Here is a 25,021-nt window from a genome sequence, read left to right as displayed (position 1 = left end):
GTTTCCATAATGGAAGGCCAACCCGCTAGCCATTGTACATACAAAAATATATTTTATATTTCAAATTTTTAGCTGACAACTAAATTAATTTATTATGACTATGATAAAATAATTGGTCAATGTTTGAATTGATTCGTGTGATATCAACAATGTATAATTGTGCAGAGTTTCAACTTGGTCCAAGAATGACAAGTGGAAGAAATATAATGTGTACCAGAAATGCAGAGTGAGTTGATCTAAGCTTTGTTATAAATAATTTGAAACATCAAAACCATTTAGAAACACATGTTTTAATCACAAAAAGAAACATCTGACTGAATGTACAAGACACATTTTTCAAAAAAAAAACTGCTAGAGTCAGTAGCAGGGAGTATTAGAAGTTTTAACTATTGACAGATTGGTTGAGAAGAAAGAAGGCTAATTAAAATTATAATAATTAATTTGTACAACAAAATGGGTGCCTCCCAAGTGCATATAAATAAACATAAGCCCTAGTCTCTGAATGCAGTTACATCTTATGGTCTTTGAATATGTCAATATGCTGGAAAGATGAAAGTCAATATTTGTTTTTTATTGTGAACTTTTACACTTTGTGAGGTACATTTTGAAAAAAAAAATATGTACAAAAATAAAATTATTTTAAAAAGACACAATAAATTACTAATTTGTCATTAATCAACATAAGGCACATAAGACAAATTACCAGCTTGTAGAAAAATGAACAACTGAAGTCTTTTTCCAACTTCACTGACCTAAACAATGGAAATAATAGAAAGAAATACTTTTTTCTTCTTTCTCGTAAATGTGATTTATTTTTTTTTGTTCATTTCTTCAATAACTTCAACATAATGAGATTTCTTAACATATGTACACAGCAAACAAGATCTATGAGTTAAATAAACCTTGTGTTGTGTTGGAAGGAACCTAATGGACAAGTATCACTGTTCCCCACAAAATTGAACTAAAACAACAGTACAATAGAAAGTCAGGGAGGAGGTAATAAGTGAAATCTTGCCTGTGACTGTTGAGCTGTAAGGATAGGCTCATGATGTACCATTAGCATTGGAGCAATGGAAAAGAATCGCCAACTTCAGCATTTAGAAAAGCTAAAAGGCAGGATACATAATTATATTTCACACAAATATATGTAAGCATTTGAATGGTTTGTTTCGTGGTGATAAATTGTTCACAATTTTATTTTACAAGAATGCTTATGCAAGTCATAAACTCCAGTCAAAGATACATACAGTTATCTTTTTTTGCACAAGTATCCATGCTAACTACACCATCAGGTCAAGTTCAGAAAAAAAGTTCTAAAATATAAATAACTTACCACTTATGGTATGTTATAACAGTTCAATGATCCTGAACTATTATCAGTCTATTTAAAGTTTATTTTATGTGTTCCCACTGTTAGACTAGGAAATTGATTTCTCGTCCTGATCAACACAAGTTCCAAAATAATCTGCAATCTTTCAATGCAAACAGTTTTGTTTCAAATCATACAATTGGAATAGCCTCAAGAATCCAACTCTCTCTCAGGGTCATGTGGCTTTAAAGATGGCGCCATGTAGTCCTCCAACTCTTCAAAATGTCTTTTGGTAGAAAGTAAAGTCACATAGAGGCAGTCCATGAAACTTCCTGTTTGATCTGGGATGAGTTCTAGCTCCACATTGTACACATTGGCCTAGACAATATACAAACAAAATAGTACAAGCTAGAAGCTAGCTTACAACAAACGAACCATTACAAACAATATTAGAATCTAGCTAACATTATACACAACAACAAAAAATAGAAGGTAGCTAATAAAATTCAAAACAATAAAAACCAGATAGAATGTAGTTAACAACAAACAAAATGATACAAACCAAAAAGGAGCTAGCTAACAACAAAAAAAACAATACAAACAGTTGCTAGCTAACAACAAAAATAAACAATATATACCTAATAGAAGCTAGCTAACAACAAACAATACAAACCAAATAGAAGTTAGGCAACAAATCAATACAAACCAAATAGAAGTTAGGCAACAAATCAATACAAACCAAATAGAATAACAATCAAAACAAAACAAATAGAATGTAGCTAAAACAAACAATGCCGTGCAAGTAAAACTGTATTAATTTGTTTGCTGTAATCTGCATTCTACTTTTTTTTTGTATTGTGTTTGATACCAGCTAGCTTTATTTTCTGTTTGGTTTGATATTTTAAATAGGCTAACCACAAAGCAATGGTTTTAAGGTCACAAAACCTCTATGAAGATGTAATAACACATACCAATGTGCCAGATATCCAAAATGTCAAATATTAATTTCACAGGCTATGTAAGACACAAACCTAAGCTCAAGACATATGAAGTTACTTACCAACTGTAACGTGGCTAAGGTATATCTACAAATTTCATACTCTGCTTTGCCCTGAACTAACTCTTTAAATGGCCTCTTCTCACCTCTCACCAACTGTTCTAGAATATAGGTGCCATATTTATGAATGTCAAATGGTTCATGGGTTTCCTGTCATTCAAAAAACGAAAAATATATAACAATTAACTATACTCGCCAAGAAGGTTAGAGTTCTTTTTCATGTTCAATCATTAAAAAAAAAAATAAATAAACACTAGTAAAATCCACTGTTAAAAAGCAGCTAAATGAGCCTTGGCCAGCATTCAGTCTAATTTAAATCTGCAGCCATCTAAGTCTATTATGCTACTCAGGATGACACCTAGCCTCTAAATCCAATTTTCACTTTAAAAAAATACTTTGATCAGATGGAAATCTTGAAATCCTGTATATTTACTAAGCTCAGAAATATAAGTCAAATGAACAAGCTAAAGGAATTTATTTTAAAAAAAACAACAACATTTCTTCATTTGAATAAGGATTAATCTTGAATGAAATTAAAGTGTTAACAATTTTTGATAGGGGGAAAAGGACTGGGGAGGGAGCAGTGGGGCAGGAAAGAGAAAACTAGAATTAAGGCCAAGAAACTTGTGATGGAAAAACACAAAGTATCCCTTTAAGACCTTTCGATCTACAGGGCAGATGAATGTAAAGGTCATATTTCTATGGCCGATGGTAGATTTGTTTTATTAACATATATTTCAAAGAAAACATAAGGAGAGACTAAGTATTGACCTCTTCCCTCAATTTGGGTTGTATCTTCTCCTCCCACTCAGCCACCCGCCTTGAAAGTTCTGTGATGTTTGCATACTCTGCAGCGCTGGCTAAAAACTTTTCCTGGAAAAAAAAAACAACACAAAATTAAAACCATAATCTACATCTAATAGGAAAATAAAAATTGTCAACAAAATCTAATTCTTAGATACAAATATTAAATAAGCATGTTCATAAACAGATAGAATATAAAATGAACACACATCCCTCAACATCAGAAAATATTAAATCCACACTCATCCACAAAACATCAGAAGAAAAAAACTTTCTTTTTTATTCCTGATGTTTCTTCTACAAAAAGATAACATTTTAAACTTCATGTAGATTAAAAAGAAATCACAATTTCAATTTAGACCAATCTATTAACAATTTGATATGATAGGGTGGATGAGTAGGTCAAAGGACTGACCAATCACAGAGGTCTCTTCTTTTAGAACAGTCCTCAAAGATCTAATAGATTTCTGAGCCCATCACAACCAGTTCTATATTTCTATGTTCAAACAACTCAAATGTGTAGGCTTCCATCTGTTAAGAATAGTATTGGTGGTTTGTTGCTATGCATGACACAGGACACCCTTCTTAGCCCTAGCCAATAAAACAAATGAACTCCACATCAACTTATCTATGACATATAGTTCTCAAAACAGCACACCCTGACATTACACTGAGTCTACAGGAAGTGTAGCAAAGAGTCCTAAGTAACTAAGCAGTCATTCTTTCATATAAAGAAATCAGCTGGGAAGAGGCTGTTAAGTCACCAATGACAGATCTCTGTGAAGAGAGCCTGCCACCATTAGCGCCGTCGTATGGCACAGGAGGACCTAGACAATAAACTAAATATTACTGCAAATACTGATTATATCAGCAAAAAAGGGCAGCAAAGATTATGATTACTGAGAAAACTGTCCTCGTTTAATGTTAGTGAAAAGGCCTTGGCTATGTTTTATCACGCTCACATTTGCAATATTTCAAGTTTTAATATCACTGCCTGTTAATCTGAGTATTAAAAATAAAAATAAACTCCATAGAAACCTAAATGCTGCTGGTAAAGTCATTCGCAAAAAACAAACCCCATTTGTGCAGCTGTTTGAGACAAACATCCATAAAAAAGCTAAAAAGATTCTAGAAATAAAAAAATCACCCTTTGGGTCAGCATTTTGTGATTTTACCATCACAAAAGAGATACAAGACACAGATAGCAAAGACAAACAGACACAAACACTCTTTTGTTCTCCTGGCAATCAAATCATTAAATAGAAACAATCTGATAGAAACTTTTCACATGTAAATTATGAGTGAGTCTGGCGTGAATGTACATTTTGAAAGGGAAAAAGACGCTATTAGTTTTGTGTGGAATGTCTGTCCGTCCCGTTTAGATCTCGTAAACTAGAAAAGATAGTGAAAATCTGACATCATAATATTTTAGACCCTTCAAAGTTCTGATGCAACTGCTACTTTTTTTTCTTTTCTGAAAGCGAAAAATCTAATTTTTAAATTCCTTTATGCAAGCAGTTTTTCAAAAAATACCCCACTTTTACAGCTATTCACTATTAATAGTAACAAACATGGGAGACTCCTTAGTAAGGGAGATGACTATATACCATATTTTTAACACATTTATGCAAACGGTTTTAGAATTTTGGTAAAAAAAAATTTGTTTACATTTGTATTGCTAAGTTAAGTAAGTTATGTTATACTAACTACTACATTTACACGAAAAAAAATGTTTACTTTTTTTTTTTTAAGAGAAAAAATCTATTTAGTATGCATATAAGTTGGACATAATTTAAAACAACAATTAATAAGTCATTTTTCATATCTAGATGTAAAATGCAATGCTGCATCACGGCTGAAGAAGCACTGAACTAAAGGATTTTTATTTTTTTAAAGGAAATGTTTTTTTCTTGAGGAATAAGAGATTGTCCCATTACAAAACAATTAGAGCAATTATATGTTCATTATAAGACATTAATTAGGCTAGGTGTTGTGATTGTTGTGAACTCCTTACTGGGATTATACTTGACACATAACATACTAATACTTCTTTCAATAACTCAAGAGACGCCAGAGATGAATTATCAACAAAATATAACTTAAATAACAGTAATCAGGGTATCTGTAGCTGAAGACAACGCATCAAACATTAACTAAATGAATATACACATAATTATAAAACTGACTTCTATATTACTCATATCGTATGACTAGGCTCCATAACTCAGGCCTCTAACAACAATGACAAAACTCCAAGCGCTGTCACTGTCCCAACAAATGGACCAATGAAAAAATAGTAAAATAATAAATAAACATAGAATTCCTTGAATCCAGTTTCTATCTACTACTGTTTACAATCCTATATACAAACATAATCACCACACTAGGTTCACATCTAACTTCACATTCACCTATCCTTTGATCTGTGAACCCCTGAGGCACCCCACAAGATACATCAACTTTCTTTCTCCATTCTTATCTGTCATTTGTCTTTGATAGAATTTCATTCTGATATTCTTTCTGAAATATTGAAACCTGCCTTTTTACCAGCCTGCGTGAACTACTTCGGGGGCCAATTTTGAGTTTATGTCTCCACACAAACTGTCTTTGTAACCTTGTTATAGTTGAAATGTTTTGTTTGGTGTAATGCACAAATTGTAAGATAAATTTCCTTACGGACAATAAATATTATTATTATTATTATTATTAAGCTCTATGTCTGCCATCAACTACGCATGAACTCATCACAAGCATTACACTGTGCCTTACCACATGTTTTTGAACCAGATCCTCATAGCTTAAGGAAATGTCCTCAGAAAAATTTCCACTGCTTCCTAATAAACAAAAAACAAAAATGAAACAGAAAAATGTCAACTTTAACCACAATTATGAAAATAAAACACAGTTGTACCTTGCACACTTTATTAGCTTTCGCTGCAATAAAGGTCAACTAGTTTGTCCATACGCAGTCACACAGACATTACACTACTAGTCACTCTAAACAAACACACTTACTATCACAGAAACAACATTTGAAACTCATTTAAATAGAAACAGTTTCCCCAAGTGATGTGATGTAAAGTCATTAAATATTAAAATTTCAATGAGTTATGTTAAGTTGTTAAATATTAAAATTTCACCAGATTGATGTAATATAAAGTTGTTAAATATTAAAATTTCACCAAGTGATGTAAATTTGTTAAAAATTAAAATTAAAATTTCACTGAGTGATGTGATGTAAAGTTGTTAAATATTAAAATTTCACAGAGTGAAGTAAAGTTGTTAAATATTCTTCTAGCAACAAATTTGAAAACTTGAATTTGTTCAAATGACAATCATTGAATTCAATGTTTCCCAAACTTTTTCTTTAACAGAACACTTCGCACATTCACAGAATTTAGCGGAACACTGCTTATTTTCTTTATGTTGGATTATTTCCTATTTGTTTTGTTTTTTTAAATCCTTAACCCCTCTTCTTAATTAAGCATTATTATTTATTTTCAAGCACATAATTCTTAATATCATGCATGATATTGGTAAGCAGAATTCAAAAAGCTAGTGTGGCGTCTAGCCTTTTTTTTCTTCAACATATTAAGAAAACCCAGCTTCGCACAAATAGATTGTATAAGACAGAAATAAAATAACAATAGTTTGTTTTAAAATATTCTAGTTCTCTCCAGACAAACCAGAAATTAGTTTGTTTTAAAATATTCTAGTTCTCTCCAGACAAACCAGAAATTAGTTTGTTTTAAAATATTCTAGTTCTCTCCAGACAAACCAGAAATTAGTTTGTTTTAAAATATTCTAGTTCTCTCCAGACAAACCAGAAATTAGTTTGTTTTAAAATATTCTAGTTCTCTCCAGACAAACCAGAAATTAGTTTGTTTTAAAATATTCTAGTTCTCTCCAGACAAACCAGAAATTAGTTTGTTTTAAAATATTCTAGTTCTCTCCAGACAAACCAGAAATTAGTTTGTTTTAAAATATTCTAGTTCTCTCCAGACAAACCAGAAATTAGTTTGTTTTAAAATATTCTAGTTCTCTCCAGACAAACCAGAAATTAGTTTGTTTTAAAATATTCTAGTTCTCTCCAGACAAACCAGAAATTAGTTTGTTTTAAAATATTCTAGTTCTCTCCAGACAAACCAGAAATTAGTTTGTTTTAAAATATTCTAGTTCTCTCCAGACAAACCAGAAATTAGTTTGTTTTAAAATATTCTAGTTCTCTCCAGACAAACCAGAAATTAGTTTGTTTTAAAATATTCTAGTTCTCTCCAGACAAACCAGAAATGATTTGATCTTTATGGAGTTTTTTTCCGTTGCAGAGAAGAGCTAACAAATCAATTTTTCTGATTTACATTTACTGTGGAATTATTTTTAGTGTAGGCCTACTAGATTCTGTGGCATTTTACATCTCGAGATATGTTCTTTTCCCTTTGCAACTTCTTGTGTGACTAAAGAGGCCTATCCTTGATACACAGCTGCAATCGCAGGTTGGGCATATTTGATCACCAGGCGCAGTTACATTTTCACCCTTCTTTCTGCTTCTGTAGTGTATGACATCTGCAATTGGTGACCCTTCCTTTATGCTCTCTCTCCATGTGGATCTGTCCAGTGCCACCTCTTCCCAGTTGCCAGTGTCGATTTTGAAGAGCTTCATGTCGCGTTTGCATACATCCGTATAATGTAAAAGTAGGCGACCAGAAGCTCTCCTGCCTTCTATTAGATCGCCATACAGAATGTCCTGTGGAAGTCTACCTACTGGCATTCTACAAACGTGGCCAAGCCAGCCAAGGCGTCCGCTGCTGATAACAGAGCGGACATCCCGGCACCTTGAGCACTTCCTCATTGGTTACATTATCTTGCCACCTTACTAGATTATTACTCCAATAACTCATAGAACACCTATTCAGGCTTCGCGAAACCCTAGTGTTCCACAGCACACAGTTTGGGAAACACTGATTTAATTAACTTAGAGACTTATCATTATAAAAACGTCTTGCTAAAACATTTTTTTAAATAGTAAAGTCTTGTTTTGGATGGCTTAAAATAAAAAAAGACTAAGTACAGACTTCGTAACCCTTGCCCTACCTCTGTTTAATCCAGATGTTGGTCTCAGGTCATGACCTTCAGAAAAGAGGTCAGCGCAGAGTTGTATTTGAGGAATTTCTTCATCCTCATCAGCATCTTGAGAACAAAATGGGAATCAGAAGTTAATAACTGTGATAATTTTAATAAGTTCTTTAAGTTCTAGAGGCATTCGCCGATTGAAAAATATTAAACCTTACCGAAAGCTTCAACTGCTGGTTCCTCCGGTTCATTTAAGAAACTCTCAATTGCTTCCATCTCCTCCTGTTCCTCTTTCTTCATCTGTAGATCAAAATAAAAATAATAGTATCTTTATTTTTATAGAAAAGGTCTTTTTATTTCAATGAACAAGAATAAGATAACATTTAAAAAACAGTCTTAAAATGGCGTCTCTTTGATCACAGGGTTATTTGTTATCACCTTCTTGATTTCTTCTCTCCTAGCAGCTTCCCGTAACTTGTGTTCCTCCCAGAATGCATCTTCAAGTTCAGGGAACGGAGGCACTTTCAGCGGATTCTTGGGAAACTTGGAACGATGGGAAAACACTGTTGGTAAAGAATCAGAGCAATGCAAATTATATCTTGCACCAATTAATAGTTTTAGGATTGTATCAAATCTCTTGCATCATGGCTCAAAGCCTGCACACTGAACCACTCTAGTCACTGTCTCTAATAATACGCTCAACTGGCTAGCACCATGTCAACATTAAACTTCCTCTTTGTCTCTGGTAATTTTTTTTACTGTTTGCAGACGCTATCTTTTTATAGGAAGGTATGTTTGTAAATTTGTGCAACATTTGAAAAAAAAAAAGACCTAGCCATGTACAACTCATCTGTTTTTGTGGCTGTTAATGAAAGTGTGTCATAATCTATTGGGTAGTAGAAGCAGAATTTTCCTTCTCCTAGGTGGGTAGGAGGCTAATGAGCCCCTCCTGCCCAAAGCTTACTGGTTTAGGCACCAGTTACTTGCCTTCACTCTTTCTTCTGTTAGTGAAAACAGTTTCGCTGGACACAATATTTGAGCCACGTGTGGAGGTCAGGAGTTGGACTGGTTGTCAGAGGCTATTTGAGACACATGCCATTAGGAAGCATTTTATAGGTAGTGGGGAGGTGTAGCAGCTAAGCAGTAAAGCGTTTGGCTTCCAAACTGGAGTTCTCAGGTTCAAATCCTGGTAAGGACTGGGATTTTTAATTTTGGGATCTTTGGGGGCCTCCCAGCTCTTATGGGTAACTGCCACCCTTGTTAACTGTTAACTGTGGTTCATAGAAACAGATGACCTTTACATCATCTGCCCTATAGATCCCAAGGTCTGAAAGGGGAACTTTACACTTATATCCAATACCACTTCTGGAAAAGACAACCTTGTGGAACCAAACCAGTAACTATGCCCTATCATGGGACAGGCTTCAGGAGTCAACCGTGAGTAAAAATCAGGAGTCGGTGACCCTTAGGCAGTTTGTGGCACTCAGTGCTACTTCCTGGCAAACCCAGCAATGCCACTGACACCAAACTGTATCGGCAGTTGCTGTTCCTTTGAATACATCAGCTGCATAGAGAGGGGGGAACTGATGTGTTGGCCATATCCTTCTGACCACAGCTAATTCCCAGGCATTCATCTCATCATCCATAGTTGCTTCGTGACTGAAGGAGGCCATATAAAGTAAAAGCAATGTGAAGGACTAAAATGTGTTTAAATTCATTGCATGGACCAGGCTCGTAGAATGTAAATTGAATGATTGACTATAGAACTCTCACAAATTTAGTCTCCAGTTGGAAGCAAGAAACAATTTTGAGAATCATCTGAGACTTGGTGAGAAAATCAAGGGAAATCTACTCACATTTTTCTACCACTTCATACAAGGGGGGCAACTCAGGCTCAACTGCAGATTCTTTTAAACGAGCTGGGACCTTGAAAGGTTTCTCTGGAAAATCAGAAAAACAAAAACAAAAATGTTAGAAAGAATAGAAAGTCATCAATGCAAAACGCTGGTCAAGCTACTAAATTTTTATTATTTTTTTTATTTTTGAGGAATTAATAATTGATTATAAATACAAATGTTTACTTTTAACTAGTGGTCTTTCCAAGGCGTTGCTTTTCTCATGTGGATCTAACAGTATCCAAGGATCTGCTGTCTAAAGAAATAAAACAAAAATTTATTTCAGAATCTAGGAGAGATTATTTGAACTGTGTGTTCTATTCTATACCTCACATAAATGTAATCATGAGAGATTCATTCACAGGTTTTATTTAATAAATTAGCAACAGAATCAAAAGTAATGATCTAACCAGTCCCAACAAACTATCAATAATAATTTTAAGAAATGCAGTGATACACTGAAAGAGATGACTATTCTAAGAAACAATGATCCAATTTGAGAGATGAATTTAAGAAAATGATTCAATTAGAGAGATGAATATTTAGAGATATTTAAGTTAATATATATGAGTTGTATTTAGTAAGTATTGGCGGTTGTGCTTTAAAAAGGTACATGTTTACATCCTATGCATAACAAGCGTTGATCATTTATGTAAATTGGAATGGCCAAACATTAGAAGAAGTTGACTAATTTGACCTAGGATCAAACGTAACAAGAGATGGAGGATCAATAAAAGAGATAAAAAACCAGTTTAAACTTGGCATCCTCTCCGAGGAGCAAACTGTGGAAAATCTGAAAAAGTAACATCAGCTTCCAAATAAAATTAAAATTCTTCGCTAGTGGTCTCTGTACTTCTGTGTATTTCTGAACGCTGAGGCTGAAAGAAGAATTCAAGCCTTTGAGTGTAAATGCTGTAGAAGAATGTTCTAGAAAAATGTTCTAGAAAAATGCTGGTTATCAGAACCAGGAAGACAAACGAGTTAGTACTTTTACAAGTCAACACCAGCTGGCAAAAAAATGGAGAACTTTTCAATACTGTGAAAAGAGAGAAGCTGAGTTGGTTGTAAAACATGGCGCACTGTCACGGAAGCATGAAGAAAGGAGCATCCAAAGAAGGTTACTTAGGTTATGTTATTGATTTGTAAGTTGAGTTTACGTTATGCCTGCTCATTCTTACATTGAAGTCTCAACACCTTCACCACCCCACATGTCACTTAGACTGTTGGGGCGACATGATCATCTCTCTTCATTTGCCAAGTCCCTTTACATTTTATACACATTTACTTTAATTCCAATTGAATTGTTTGATATATTTTATATTTATTTATGAATATAGACAGAATGAAGAAAAACAGCATTTTGTTTAGCCATCTAGCAGTAGTATAAGTTGTAAGCTTTCAATTCAATACTTACTGACTTTACAGTGGTGCAACTCCTCACTAATTCTGCTCTTTTTCTCTGAGATTTTCTGGGTACATCTTCAATCTGTAAAAATGAAAAACAAATGGCAAGTGAATTTATTTTGTAAAGAACAATTATGAACTGAATAAAAATGCATTCAATAATTAGTAGAAATAAGTTTCTACAAAGAGTTCTAGCAGTCAAGTGAGCAGATGATGTTAAGATCAACTAATTCTGTGGCCAAGGGTAAACAACAGTGACATGGCCATATAAATGACCAACAGCCTTGACTTTTGCTTTCAATGGCAGAAGTCAAGCAAGTACTCATTATAACAAGGTCACAACTTCCTTTTTTACCCCCTCCTCCCTACTAAGTCCCTTTCCTCTTTTAACCATACTCCCTCTACAAACCATCACACACCTTCCTTGTTTTTAAGACACGCTTAAATATTTTTTTTCTCCAATCATCACTAAGAGCACTAATTAGAAAGCAACCAATTTAAAACAACATAGAAACTAAACTAAACTAAAACCAAAACTGAATCTAATCTGAAAAGTGTTTTTCTTTTACATCATAAATATACCTACTGATTTCTATTGTCTCAAAGACAGTTTCTGCTGAATACATTTAACTTAAACATGGCAATAAACTTCCACTAGTTTCTCTTCTTTTTCTTCAAATATTGTAGAATAAACCCATCATTGAAGTAAATCAACTGTACATAGCAAAGTTTATTTAAACAACTTGTGTCTATTGTAGTCACATCTATATATTGAAATAAGTATCATGAAGGCTGGGTGGTTAAGTGCTTGGCATTTGAACCTGGGGTCCTGGATTCAAATCTCGTCAAAGACTGGGATTTTGAATCTCGCGATTTTAAGGCATCTCTTAGTCAACCCAACTCTAATGGGTACCTGACTATAGTTGGGGAAAGTAAAGGCTGTTTCTCGTTGTGCTGGCCACATGACACCCTGCTGATAACCGTTGGCCAAAGAAACGGATGCCCCATAGATCACAAGGTCTGAAAGGGGAATTTTACTTAACACTTTTATATTGAAATACACTTACAGCATCAGCTGGAACACTCGGTTGTGAGACATCAGGCAGAGCTGCCACTTCTTAAATATAAAAAAAATAACATGAATAAAACATATATAACAGTTTTCAGTAACATACGCAAACAATCTGTCATAACTTTCTTGAATGTCTTTCAACATTTAGAATGTGTGGGGTCAAGTCGGGTTAGTGAGTGTGTCAGACTTACATGAGTCAACTGTACGTACATTTATGGAGACATTATACTTTTAATTATTAAATGTCAATATGTGAATTTAGAGACTATCTTTGGTAAAAAGTTTTGGAGATGCCAACACACATTATACTTTTAACTATTAAATGTCAATATGTGAATTTAGAGACTATCTTTGGTAAAAATTTTGGAGATGCCAACACACACTTATAAGTAGTGTTAGACTTACCTGTGAAACTGTTGACTGGTTCCTCCTGAGGGTTGATCTCATCATCAGCTGCAACAGCTAGACTGTCGTCTGCCCTGTGAAACTGCTCCTCTTCAACTAGAAGAACAATTGAACGCCATTTTATATTTATTTATTTATAGTTATTTATAAATAACTTATAGTTTATATTTATATAACTTATATTTATAGTTATAATGTTGTGTTTGGTGTAATGCACAAATTGTAACACAAATTTCCTTACCGACAATAAATATTATTATTATTATTATTATTATGCAACAAAAAAAAAACTACAACCATAATATTTAAACAATAAATATTTCTATATATTTGAGTATTCACACATTCAGTAGAAAAAGGGAAATAGAGTAAACAGGACACTCTTTACTAAAATTGACACACCTTAACAACGAACTTAATTCTTCCTCCCAACAACAGCTTTCAAGTAAAAGTAGAAATTCGCTTTAAGTTTAACCAAAAACACATACAAGAACACACACTTGATATCAATACTAAATGATAAGCAATAATAATCAAACCCAATGCTTGCAAAGTTTCCTGTTGCCGTGTTATCATGTGGATCAAGGCTCTGTCTGCCCGCTCAAACAAAATACTTCCATCCTCAGCGATAAATCCTGTGTTAATATTGAAGTCACAGTAATTGCCCATGATCTCTCCTTTTGTACTGTAAAGAAACGTTGACATCAATTTACTATTCTAATTGAAGTAGCACTGTTAGTTGAAGTGAAATCACCAGCAGAGAAATCTCACAAGAAATCTACTAGTGACACTGTATCTAAGATCACCAACTATTCATTATAAAGCTTCAAACAAAAGTGAACAAATGTTTCTATTTAAATCCACGCCTCCACCAAGATTAAAAAAGTAGACCATGGGTACAGCAGCCAAGCACTTCATCAATCAGGAACTAAGCCTACCAGGAATTCGTACTCACCCAAAAATATTACTTTTTGTGGTGTAAATATTTAATAAGCAGTAACAATATAAGATCAGGCAAAATTAAGTCCTATTTGGCAACAAATCATGAACCCAAGCCACATCATGTAAGGCAAACAATTTGTTAACCTCTCATCGATCAAGTTTCCATGTTCTGTCTTGTATTGACTGTTCCTTGTATAAACCTTGCCTCCTCCTTCTGAGCACTCCATAGTAGTATCTCTAAAATTGACCCACTCTTCTTCCAGGGTCAATCTATCTGCAAGCAGTGGCGTAGCTGGGGTGGGGGAGGAGGGGGGAGAATTTGAAAATCCTCTCTCACTTGAGAGGGGCCCCAAAATTAGTGCTTTTTACATTAAAAAATATTACGCAAAAGGCAGGGCCCCCCAAACGATGGAAAATTCCTGGCTACGCCCATGTCTGCAAGAGCCAAGTTCTGCAATATTGTAATCTCTGAACCTGCCCATGTTAAATGGTTGGGATCATGTGACTCATTTTAGTTGGCGTTTCAACCAGAGTTTGCATTTGCCACTAACAAGGTGGATCCGCATGTCCAATAGTGATGACCTCCGTCACTTGGAAAGGCAATATAATCTTATTAACCGTTTCACCAACTGGTGATCACCATGTTTTCTAATGGACTTGTTTAGGATTAAAGTATGTGTTTTTCATTGACAAGCTGCTGGACTAGCAGAAAGAAAGAAAACTCTATTATCACTTATGTTCTCTAAAGAGCCATATGGTCACAGTATGTATTCAAAGCCAGTTTGGACAACTGATTGATTTTGGTGTTAAAAGTCAACGACCAGTAGGATGGAGGGTTACCTAAGGCTAGTAAATCACAATGGGCAAGTCTAAAAATATTAAGAAAGTTAATTTTCGTTTGGTAAAAACATAATAAATACTCACTTAAAAAGACAATTCTCTCCCTTTTCAGCCTCTTCAAGGGGGATCAACCGTGTTGGCATTTCAGGAATGGGCCGAACGCTCTAAAAAAATTATTGTACAACAAAGATATTTCTAGTTGATGAGACAATGAAAAAAAAAAAAACTAAATTTATTTAAGTTGAATGAGTCAATATACTTTACTACAAAAAACAGTGCAAGGCTTCTATGAAACAAAACAATTAAGACTTTTGTATACTAAAAAGCAAGCGCTAATAAACAAGATCTTGACCAACATTTCAAAAGTGACATACTAGTCAAAGTTGGGCATGTTTTTTTTTTGTAGTTCAGGTTGTTTCAGCAACAAGATCACTGTTAAGTTTGCCACCAAAACAAAGATGGAGCTAACTGATAATGTATGAATATGTACTGCCCCCTCCCCATGAGACAAAAAGAGTTTGATTATCTACTTTATAATGTATCCTCTGAAGATGGTTGAATTACCTTGTCAGATGAGAGTTCTTGTTCTTTCAAGCAAGTGCCCTCACTCTCAGCAATGTCATCTAGGGCTAGGTACTGTAAAGCATTAAGAACAAGTTATCTAACGAAACACTGTATTAACAAGTATTTGGAAAGCAAACAACAAATGCAAAATGGAAAACTAGATGCTTCATGTAGCTTATATGTTACTTAGGAGTCTAAGCCACACAGAAATCACAAGAAATAATTGTGTTCCTACTTTATGCCACCCAATACTGTAAAAGGTGTGGTGTGGTGTGGTATCTTTAAAAGCTTTGGACTTATGGCCAAGTTCATGGGAAATGAGATTGGGCTGATCTCTGACCATAAAGAAGCTAATAGTGTTATTACTTTATATTCAATTAATCACTGAATTTAAGTGAAAATTTCAAAGTTGTAACTCCACAGGAAACTATGGCTGTTGATGTAATTTCAAGATGTTGTAACTCCACAGGAAACTAAGGCTGTTGATGTAATTTCAAGATGTTGTAACTCCACAGGAAACTATGGCTGTTGATGTAATTTCAAGATGTTGTAACTCCACAGGAAACTATGGCTGTTTATGTAATTTCAAGATGTTGTAACTCCACAGGAAACTATGGCTGTTGATGTAATTTCAAGATGTTGTAACTCCACAGGAAACTTTGGCTGTTGATGTAATTTCAAGATATTGTAACTCCACAGGAAACTATGGCTGTTGATGTAGTCTCAAGATGTTTTAACTCCAGAGGAAACTATGGTTGTTGATGTAGTCTCAAGATGTTGTAACTCCACAGGAAACTATGGCTGTTGATGTAATTTCAAGATGTTGTAACTCCACAGGAAACTTTGGCTGTTGATGTAATTTCAAGATATTGTAACTCCACAGGAAACTATGGCTGTTGATGTAGTCTCAAGATGTTTTAACTCCAGAGGAAACTATGGTTGTTGATGTAGTCTCAAGATGTTGTAACTCCACAGGAAACTATGGCTGTTGATGTAGTCTCAAGATGTTTTAACTCCAGAGGAAACTATGGTTGTTGATGTAGTCTCAAGATGTTGTAACTCCACAGGAAACTATGGCTGTTGATGTAATTTCAAGATGTTGTAACTTCACAGGAAACTAGGGCTGTTGATGTAGTCTCAAGATGTTGTAACTCCACAGGAAACTATGGCTGTTGATGTAATTTCAAGATGTTGTAACTCCACAGGAAACTATGGCTGTTGATGTAGTCTCAAGATGTTTTAATTCCAGAGGAAACTATGGCTGTTGAAGTAATTTCAAGATGTTGTAACTCCACAGGAAACTATGGCTGTTGATGTAATTTAAAGATGTTGTAACTCCTCTGAGCTTGAGTCTCATTCACACAAAAAGAAACTAAGGCTATTCTCTTTTTAAATGTTCTTTATACTCTCAGCTCATTAGTGTAATTGGCTTATTGGTGAATAAAAAGATTTCCAAAACATTTGAGTTTTTTTTTAATAGCTTATAAGCTCTGGAGAAATGTGACCTTCAATCAAATAAAATGAATAATGACTAGGAACTGAGATCTATGTATTAGATTCATCAAATCAAGGAATAGTTATTTTTTAATCATTTAATACTTGTTATAGAACTAACAAAGGCATGGTGGCTGAGCAGTAAAGCAGTAGGTCACATGACACACTCGTTAACCGTGGGCCACAGAAACAGATGACATCATCTGCCCTTATTGATAGCTAGGTCTGAAAGGGAAACTTTCCTTTTTAGAACAAATAAAGGTAATTTGACCTACCATTAGTTGGATATGGACAAGCTTATCAAGGTATAAGGAACAGTTCAAGATATGTTTTTCACTAGCCAAAATGTATCTGCAAGAATTTTCAGTAACACTGGCTAGTGTAGTCTTTCATCAAAATTTAATGGAGTTAAAGATCCCAAAATGATAAGACAACCAAACAAAAAATCTTAAATTCACTGGTGCAAAAGTGACCTTAAAAGCATCGGTAAAAAAAAAAATTCTGCATAGTGGTTATTCTCCACTGCTTTCAAATTTCTAGTACCGATTTCTCTTTTCATAGTATTTACTTAATAGATTAGATTATCTCCCCTGTCATGTTCCTTTGTCTTATGAAAGAAAGATCTTTGCCCTGTTAACCTTCCCAGTGTGCATAAATACCTTCTTAGTGTGCATAAATACCTGTTCATCATCTCCTGCATGCTGTGTGTTATCTTCACCTTGACCTTCACCGCTTGGATTGTTAAGCTTCCTACATAATGGCAGGGAAAAAAAGTATTCATAAGATCATTGTAAAGATTTAATTTCAATTTTATTAAAAATCTTAAAAACTCAGTAGCTTTATCATCAACTATCATTTATCATTGCTATAATTGCTTTAATTATCCATCACAATTATGTCACATTATCAACATTATTCTCGATTTAAATTGGGCTTCCCAGTACAAAGTATTCTATATCTAAAAGATTGGTTAATGCTAGTTCACAGTAATGTGACGGCATTACAAGGAATGATGGAATGATTTCAATTTATCCGCAAAAACAAAATCTTTAAATGATTCATTTGTTTATTTCCAGAGAAGGATGGTCACCTTCAGTTTGTAAAACAACAGTTCTGAGAAATTTTAAAACAAACATTTTCATGCCTGAATTGACCTTGGATCTTCATTAATAAAATTAACTATGAACTTTTTGCAGAACAGTTTTCAGAATGAAGCACTCTGAACAAGATTGTTTTTTAAAACAAGATATTTAGGGGTAGTTATTGCTTTGAAAATGTAAGATATACAACTAATACTTCAAACAATTCTGTAAATATTAGTAAGTTGTTGAAAAAAAAATACTTACTTCTTCTGTGTAATAAGATCTAATACTTGGTACACCAAGGCATGCAAGTACTCCACCTATGATGGATATGTAGTCAAGAAATACTTTAAAAACACTGACTATTCATTCAATTTTTTAAAATTTCTTATCTGGATTTAAACTGAAAGATGTTTGTTTGAAAATTAAATGAGCATGTCACACACATTAAAAAAAAGTCATTTGGCAGACAATGGCTTTGCCTGCATTGGGAATGGCAAATATAAAGGTCGTAAATGAGTTTGGGTGGTCTTGTAAATTCAGATTTTCTGGCTTAATCCAGGGAAGTTGAGTTTTCATATGCATAAAAGCATATTTTGATTTAGAAATCAACTATGATTAGAGTTTGTGTTGATTAAAAAATCTACTATGTTTAGAGTTTCTGTTGATTTAGAAATCAAGTATGATTAGAGTTTATGCTGATTTAGAAATCAAGTATGATTAGAGTTGGTGTTGGATAAATAACCTAGTATGATTAGACTGGATTCATCTGAAAAAATGTATGCACTATGTTGCAATAATGTTTCTAAATTGTTACATAAAAAAATGTTAACACAAAAATTTATTCAGATTCTCTTTGGCTTTATGCATGTTAATGTTCAAAAGCTTGTACTTTAAATGTATTTAGTCTCAAACTGAAATGCGGAGATTTCTGATCACCAAGATTAAAGATTTAATTTAAGGGGCTGCATTTATGTCATAATATGTGGTTTTACTCAACAGTAACATTTAAAATTTGAGCTCAGTTTTACCTTTTTAGCATAAACACCGGCTGACCCTTGAATCAGAAGGGCAGCTTCGGAGAAGTTCATGGTCGTTACACCATCATCGAAAGTGATCTCAATCTTGTCAAGCTGAAAAATATCATGAAACAATGAACTCTAGAGCACACAAAGTTTAAGCAGTAGTTTGTAAGTGATATTTTTAAATATTTATACAACTAACTATTTAAATTTAAAATAGATGATGTGAAAATAAACATAATTTACACAGGTTTAGAGATAAATGCGAACCAATGTGACCAAAAATTAAATAAATAAATATGATATTTATATTTTTTTTTTATTATTTTGAGATATTGGGTCTAGATGAAATATTGTATTTAATTCAACTAGGTAAAAACAGCCTTGAATATTGGTCATAGTTCCTAATATATTATAGTGTTAACAAAAATGCAATTACTTGAATAAAGTATTTCTCCTTTATGAGGCTAAAAATAGCCTATATATTAGATATTTTCTCATTCTATTTATTTATTTCTCCTTTATGAGGCTAAAAATAGCCTATATATTAGATATTTTCTCATTCTATTTATTTATTTCTCCTTTATGAGGCTAAAAATAGCCTATATATTAGATATTTTCTCATTCTATTTATTTATTTCTCCTTTATGAGGCTAAAAATAGCCTATATATTAGATATTTTCTCATTCTATTTATTTATTTCTCCTTTATGAGACTAAAAATAGCCTATATATTAGATATTTTCTCATTCTATTTATTTATTTCTCCTTTATGAGGCTAAAAATAGCCTATATATTAGATATTTTCTCATTCTATTTATTTTTTTGGTCATGTTTCATTATTGCAAGGAGTCTTTCCAGTGAGCATTGCACAATCACTTCTTATACGAACAGTTCAGAAAATTATTTCTACGCTGCTCAAAATGTTCATATACGGCAATATATTTATTGAACTCTTTACTGAATACACAGACACATTTGAGACAAGTGCTGTAACTCTCAATGAAGCTGTATTCAAAATAAAGAACTGTGCCGAATTTAATTTTAAGATGATTATATTTTGAAAAATTATAATGATCAACCCAATTAATAAGGTTGCTGTTTTTTTCCCCCCTAGGAGTTAAGCTGTCAAATTTCTAGGAAAATCTTTAGAGCTGTTTTCGACAATTACAGAGTAGATGGAAAAGATGATTTAGAGTTTTCTCACCCTATTTCACTTTTCACTAGATTTTCTATTTCTCAAAAAAGGTGTGAGTGACTGAGATAACTTTTTTTTTCCATACATTTAGTCCCAAAAGGTTAAATATTTTACATTGGGATATACACTTGCTAAAAGCTTATTGCTATGTATAATATTTAGAAACTAACAAAAATACAAAATAGAACAGTGAGATTTATAACAAACGAATATTCCACTTTGATTAGAGTAACACCATTAGTAAAATCAATAAACTTTGAGACACTTCGGGACAGAAGAATAAAAAGTAAGGTAGCTATATTACTTAAAAGAGTAAACCATAATTTAAAAATAACAAAAGAAAACCTTTATCTAATGAAATACTCAGAAAGACACAAAGATAGAGGCACATTTCTTATTCCATATGCTAGAACAAATTTATACAGTGCTCCTTCTTCTCTAGTGCCATTAGAGAATGGAATGGGTGGCCTGAATCAGCCAGGAAAACCAACAACTTAGCAGAGTTTAAGTTATTGATTAACATGCATGAAAAGATTGACACATGAAATGCATAGGACGTAATTATTTTCTTTTTTGAAGTAACGTCTGTAATATATATAATATATAAGAAGATAAGATAATTTATTTATTAACATGTCACAGTGCAACTTGCATAAAACACTCTAACTCTAACCACATCTTTTTCTTACCTCTTCCAGATATTCTTCCAAGAAGTGTGCAATGTCCACATTAAAATTTTTAGCTAAGTCACGTATAGGCTGAAGTATATGGGAATACCTTTCTTCCATGTTGCCATGTGTTAATCCTAAAGTCTGCGACATTTTTATTTTCCTTTCAACTGCAAAGTTTTAATACAATTTTAGCACATACATGAAAAACCAAAGATAATATTTTAGAAAGTCAAATTTCACCTTTTACTTCTAGAGAAAGTATATATATAATGGTGATAGATAAAGATAAAGCACACTTTTTATAAGGTTTCCAACAATACATTCAATATATTCATTGCAAATTACACACTTAAAATTACATTACTTCTAGAGCCTGCTTCTGTTATAAATGCATACTATATATACGTTAAGACGTAGACTTAGGGCTGAGACTTAGTAAACTTAGTATCTAGATTCTTGCTCTTTATAAAATCATATTATATTGATACCTTTCATTGTTGCATTTTAGGTAAAAATCTGTTTTCCGTCATAGTATCATTATTATCATAGATCTAGAAATCTAGAGCATGATGATCTACTGATGATATACAGTGCACTTGTGAGATTCTTGTCAAACTCAAGTCAGTCATACTAGTAACTAGACTCTACACTCTACTAACTCTAGTACAGTCTAGTGCAGTCCACAGACTCACACGACAATCCACTGGTCATATCACAATGATCAAATTGATCTATTTTCTAATGATTGACCACTTTATATGTTATTCAATCAAAGTCAAAGTTATTAAGTTATAAATTTACTTATCTGTCTGGCCCGTCATGTTATTGATTGTTAAAGTTACAGTTAAGTCAAGTTAATTAAGACAGTTAAAGTTAAGTGTAACCCAGCGGCAGACGACCCAGTAACCCACATAACTGACTTGTTGCTAATTAAATTAACTGAGAGGTGGGATAATGAAACTTAATGAAAGCCTTAGCCTTATCAGTATGCCTTATATAAATACTTATACTAGTTATTTATACTTATAGATTCTAAATAGTATTATACTATTTAAACTTATAGATTCTAGAATCTAGAACTATCTAGTAAAGTATCTAGAATATTCTAGAATCTAGAATCTAGGACTAGGTCCTATGACCTATGAGGCTATGTCTATCAGACTCTGTAGTGACTATAGTCTATGGCCTATCATCTATGTCTAACTATGGAACGATCTAACAATTATTAATTATTAACAATAATTCATTAATTATTGCAACAGAACATAAATAAAGTCAATAAAGACTTAACTAGCTAGACTAGACCTATCTTAGACTAGGTGAGGTCTAGTCTAAAATTTAGGCTCTAAATTAGTGACTTTATTAGTCTAAATAAACTTTATAAAGTTAGCATTTTATTTAGATCTACTACACAGCACTGTCAGCAGTGAAATGAGTGTAACACAGTAACTTGAGTAACACAGACTCACAAAAAAAAACACTCATGAGTGTGAGACTGACAGACATCATGATTATGATCATCATACATCATGAGATGATGATACTGAGATGAGTATCAATTGTTTGAATTATGAGACTCCATAGTCATTGAAAGGATTGAGTTCATTGAGACAGTCACACTCAAGTCACAGTCTCAGACTGAGTCTGACAGTGACTCGTGAGTGACAGCGACAGACACAAGAAACTTTTAAGAAAGTGTTTGTTAATCATGATAATGTGAGTGTTTAATGTCTACTAACCTACTAATAGATCTAGATCCTAGATATAAAGAAACCTAGATCTACACTCAGTATAATAGATATAGATCTAGATGTCTGGATCTAGATCTGTTATTTATTATTGAATATAGATCTAGAATCTAGATTGACTAGATTCTAGATTAGAGTAGAGGATTGTTTTTATTTACATCGACGCCATATTTTAATCAACCCGCTTTTCTTGATAAAACTAAATTTTGATTGGTCAATCGGTATATCTGAATAGTGTACCGTAGAAATAACATAACTGCTGAGTAGAATCCCCTAATTAGTCGTGGCTTGAACTTGAACTGGTGGTGTTTAATCAGATTGGTGAGAGGGAGCTCTTGTTCACTTTGCTGGCCTAACCTAAAGTTTCAAGAGCATGTGGCTCAAATCTACCTGAAAAGTTTAAATGGTGGTGATCGGGTGCGAATTGGGTGTCAAAATCAGCCCGAGCATTACCATACGATTCGGCCCACAACTTGATATGCAAACAACTTTAACGCATGTATGCAAACGTGGATTTTAATAATGCCCAAATTGTTATGAGGTCATGTATACTTTATTGTATAGTCTAAGTGTTTTTGTCTGTGAAAGTGAGTTTGTGTAAAAGAGAGTGGGGTGCGTGATGGAAACTTAAATGAAACTTTTGTGATCTATTCATTCTATTGCATCGTATTTGGTGCAACTTAGGGGAAAAAAACTATTAGAGGATTATTTCATTTAAAGGGAAATCAACACACGAACTTGCGTTTGCAGATTTATTTCAACCTTATGTGGTTACGGAACTTACGTTTTATTAGATCACATGACTCTTGTCCTCTTAAGTGTGGTATGAGGGGTTTTAATATTTGAAAAATCATCTTTGTCAGGAATTTGTAGTCGGTGTTTAGTAGGGAGATAACTAGGTGTGTTGTTTTCTTGTGTTATTGTTGTTGTTTTTGGCAGGAGTGTGATGTATGCTAAGTTGAAAATTTTAGGTAACTGTCTTGAATCTAACATGTCGCTGAATTGCTTTATCAGCGAGGGTCCAATTTGGAGAAATAGGTTTTGTAAAATTCAAATGTCAGACCGTCTGGGCCAGGGGACTTGCTGTTTTGGGTTGTGTCTAAAGCAGTCCTCAGTTCGTAGGCCTATAGCGTAAAGGGAGCGTCTGTCTCTATCTGTTCTGTCGTATTATTTCTTTGCAGTTTTGTAAAAATATTTTTTGTACGTTGCCGTCCGTCTGTTCTTTGTTATATTATACATATTAGTAAAGTGTTTTGTAAATATATCTGTTATTTTGATGAGATCTTGTACATGTTCTCCCTTTACTATCTGTTATGTTGTCTATAGAGTCTAGCTCTCTTAGTTTGGATCCCGATCCGCGCCTGGCCTTAGTAGGCCTATTAATCCTTTCTAACGGTCAAAGGAATAATGGTGCGCATTGCAATCCCTCCGATCCCTAATGGACTTTTTGGAAGGGTGCAAATGTGTATCCGGTTTTAAAAGAAAAAATTCTGAAAAACATCTTGCCTTTTCCAACTTCATATTTATGAGAAGCCGCTTTTTCTTTTTCAGCATGTGTAGTTAATAATATTAGCCTACCTATTGCGCAGAATAATTCACATTGGTAGGCCTACTTTCGCCCATAGTAATGGAGAAGAACTGTAAACACATAATCTTTGAGGTCAACTGTGATGGAAAATATTTATATGTATTAGTCTATTTATGTATTAATTTGACTCCACATTTTACAGTTCTTCGAGGTGAGCTTACAGTTTCAAAATCTGTTTTTTTTAATTAAATGATTTACGAATAACGTGGGCGCCCACAGGAAGTGCAAGGTGGTGCACTTGCACCCCACTGGATTCTGAGTAGCCAAATTCTAGCAACTTTTTTGCTCCATCAGATCAATTAAAATCAAAGTAGCAACTGAACAAGTAGTGCTTCCACTGGTGACCGAAGTAGTTATAGTAGACTAACCTAGGCTTATCAGAAATTGATGGCTGGCCATGTACGTGTACCCCTCTGAATTCTGAGTAGTCAAATTTTAGCAAGTTTTTTAACACCTTCAAATCAATTAACTTCTACTAGAAAGAAACGTAAAATGAAGTGCTTCAAATGAAATAAAGTTAATAAAAATAAGCTATTATTGTAATAAACTAGAATAGACTAATCTGTAGTTCATGTCCGACCATTGTCAATTCAATATTCTATAGCACGTTAGTCGTGACGATTTGTTTTAATTTTTGCACATAATTATAGTTATAATTATACTTATTTTGTAAACGCCTAGAATATGATATTATTATTATTTGTTTTGGAGGAAAAATTCTAACCAGCTGTCATTCGATTTGATATATGTGAAAAGTTCTTTGAACAGGATTGAAGAGTGCAGTCATTTTGGTAAATGTATTTACGTCTTGCGGAGTTGAGGTCATTGTTAGCGCTCGATAAAATAGCAGGATGAAC

General features: G+C 33.5%; 1 protein-coding gene across 2 annotated transcripts; it reads right to left on the bottom strand.

Annotated features, from left to right (window-relative positions):
• Positions 1-274: 274 nt before the first annotated feature.
• On the bottom strand, positions 275-22,773 carry LOC106051301 (condensin-2 complex subunit H2-like). Of its 2 annotated transcripts, none has more exons than XM_056043785.1 (20): positions 22,568-22,773; positions 20,847-20,995; positions 18,970-19,071; positions 18,203-18,258; positions 17,537-17,606; positions 15,363-15,434; positions 14,883-14,962; positions 13,556-13,701; positions 13,017-13,112; positions 12,607-12,656; positions 11,550-11,621; positions 10,322-10,391; positions 10,097-10,180; positions 8,679-8,803; positions 8,459-8,540; positions 8,262-8,357; positions 5,940-6,004; positions 3,138-3,239; positions 2,370-2,516; positions 275-1,687 (listed from the first exon to the last, which is right to left on the bottom strand). In XM_056043785.1, the coding sequence occupies exons 2-20, from the start codon at positions 20,976-20,978 to the stop codon at positions 1,520-1,522; spliced, it is 1,815 nt and encodes a 604-aa protein (XP_055899760.1). In that variant the 5' UTR covers positions 20,979-20,995; positions 22,568-22,773; the 3' UTR covers positions 275-1,519. The 2 variants fall into 2 exon arrangements, with proteins under 2 accessions (XP_055899760.1, XP_055899759.1); XM_056043784.1 differs by lacking the exon at positions 22,568-22,773 and adding an exon at positions 21,317-21,338.
• Between the last annotated feature and the right edge of the window lie 2,248 nt (positions 22,774-25,021).

The sequence above is a fragment of the Biomphalaria glabrata genome, chromosome 10, assembly GCF_947242115.1.
Source record: "Biomphalaria glabrata chromosome 10, xgBioGlab47.1, whole genome shotgun sequence".
Lineage (NCBI taxonomy): Eukaryota > Metazoa > Mollusca > Gastropoda > Planorbidae > Biomphalaria > Biomphalaria glabrata.
The sequence above is the reverse complement of the archived record's forward strand: the minus strand, read 5'-3'. Positions and strand labels throughout refer to the sequence as shown.

What these genes read in the sequence shown, in the direction of transcription:
- LOC106051301 (XM_056043784.1), bottom strand. An exon ending in CCGGTGTTTATGCTAAAAAG is followed by an intron (nt 18,259 to 18,969) that starts GTAAAACTGAGC and finishes TATCCATCATAG; the next exon opens with GTGGAGTACTTGCATGCCTT. An exon ending in CGAGTGTTCCAGCTGATGCT is followed by an intron (nt 11,622 to 12,606) that starts GTAAGTGTATTT and finishes TCATTTTTACAG; the next exon opens with ATTGAAGATGTACCCAGAAA.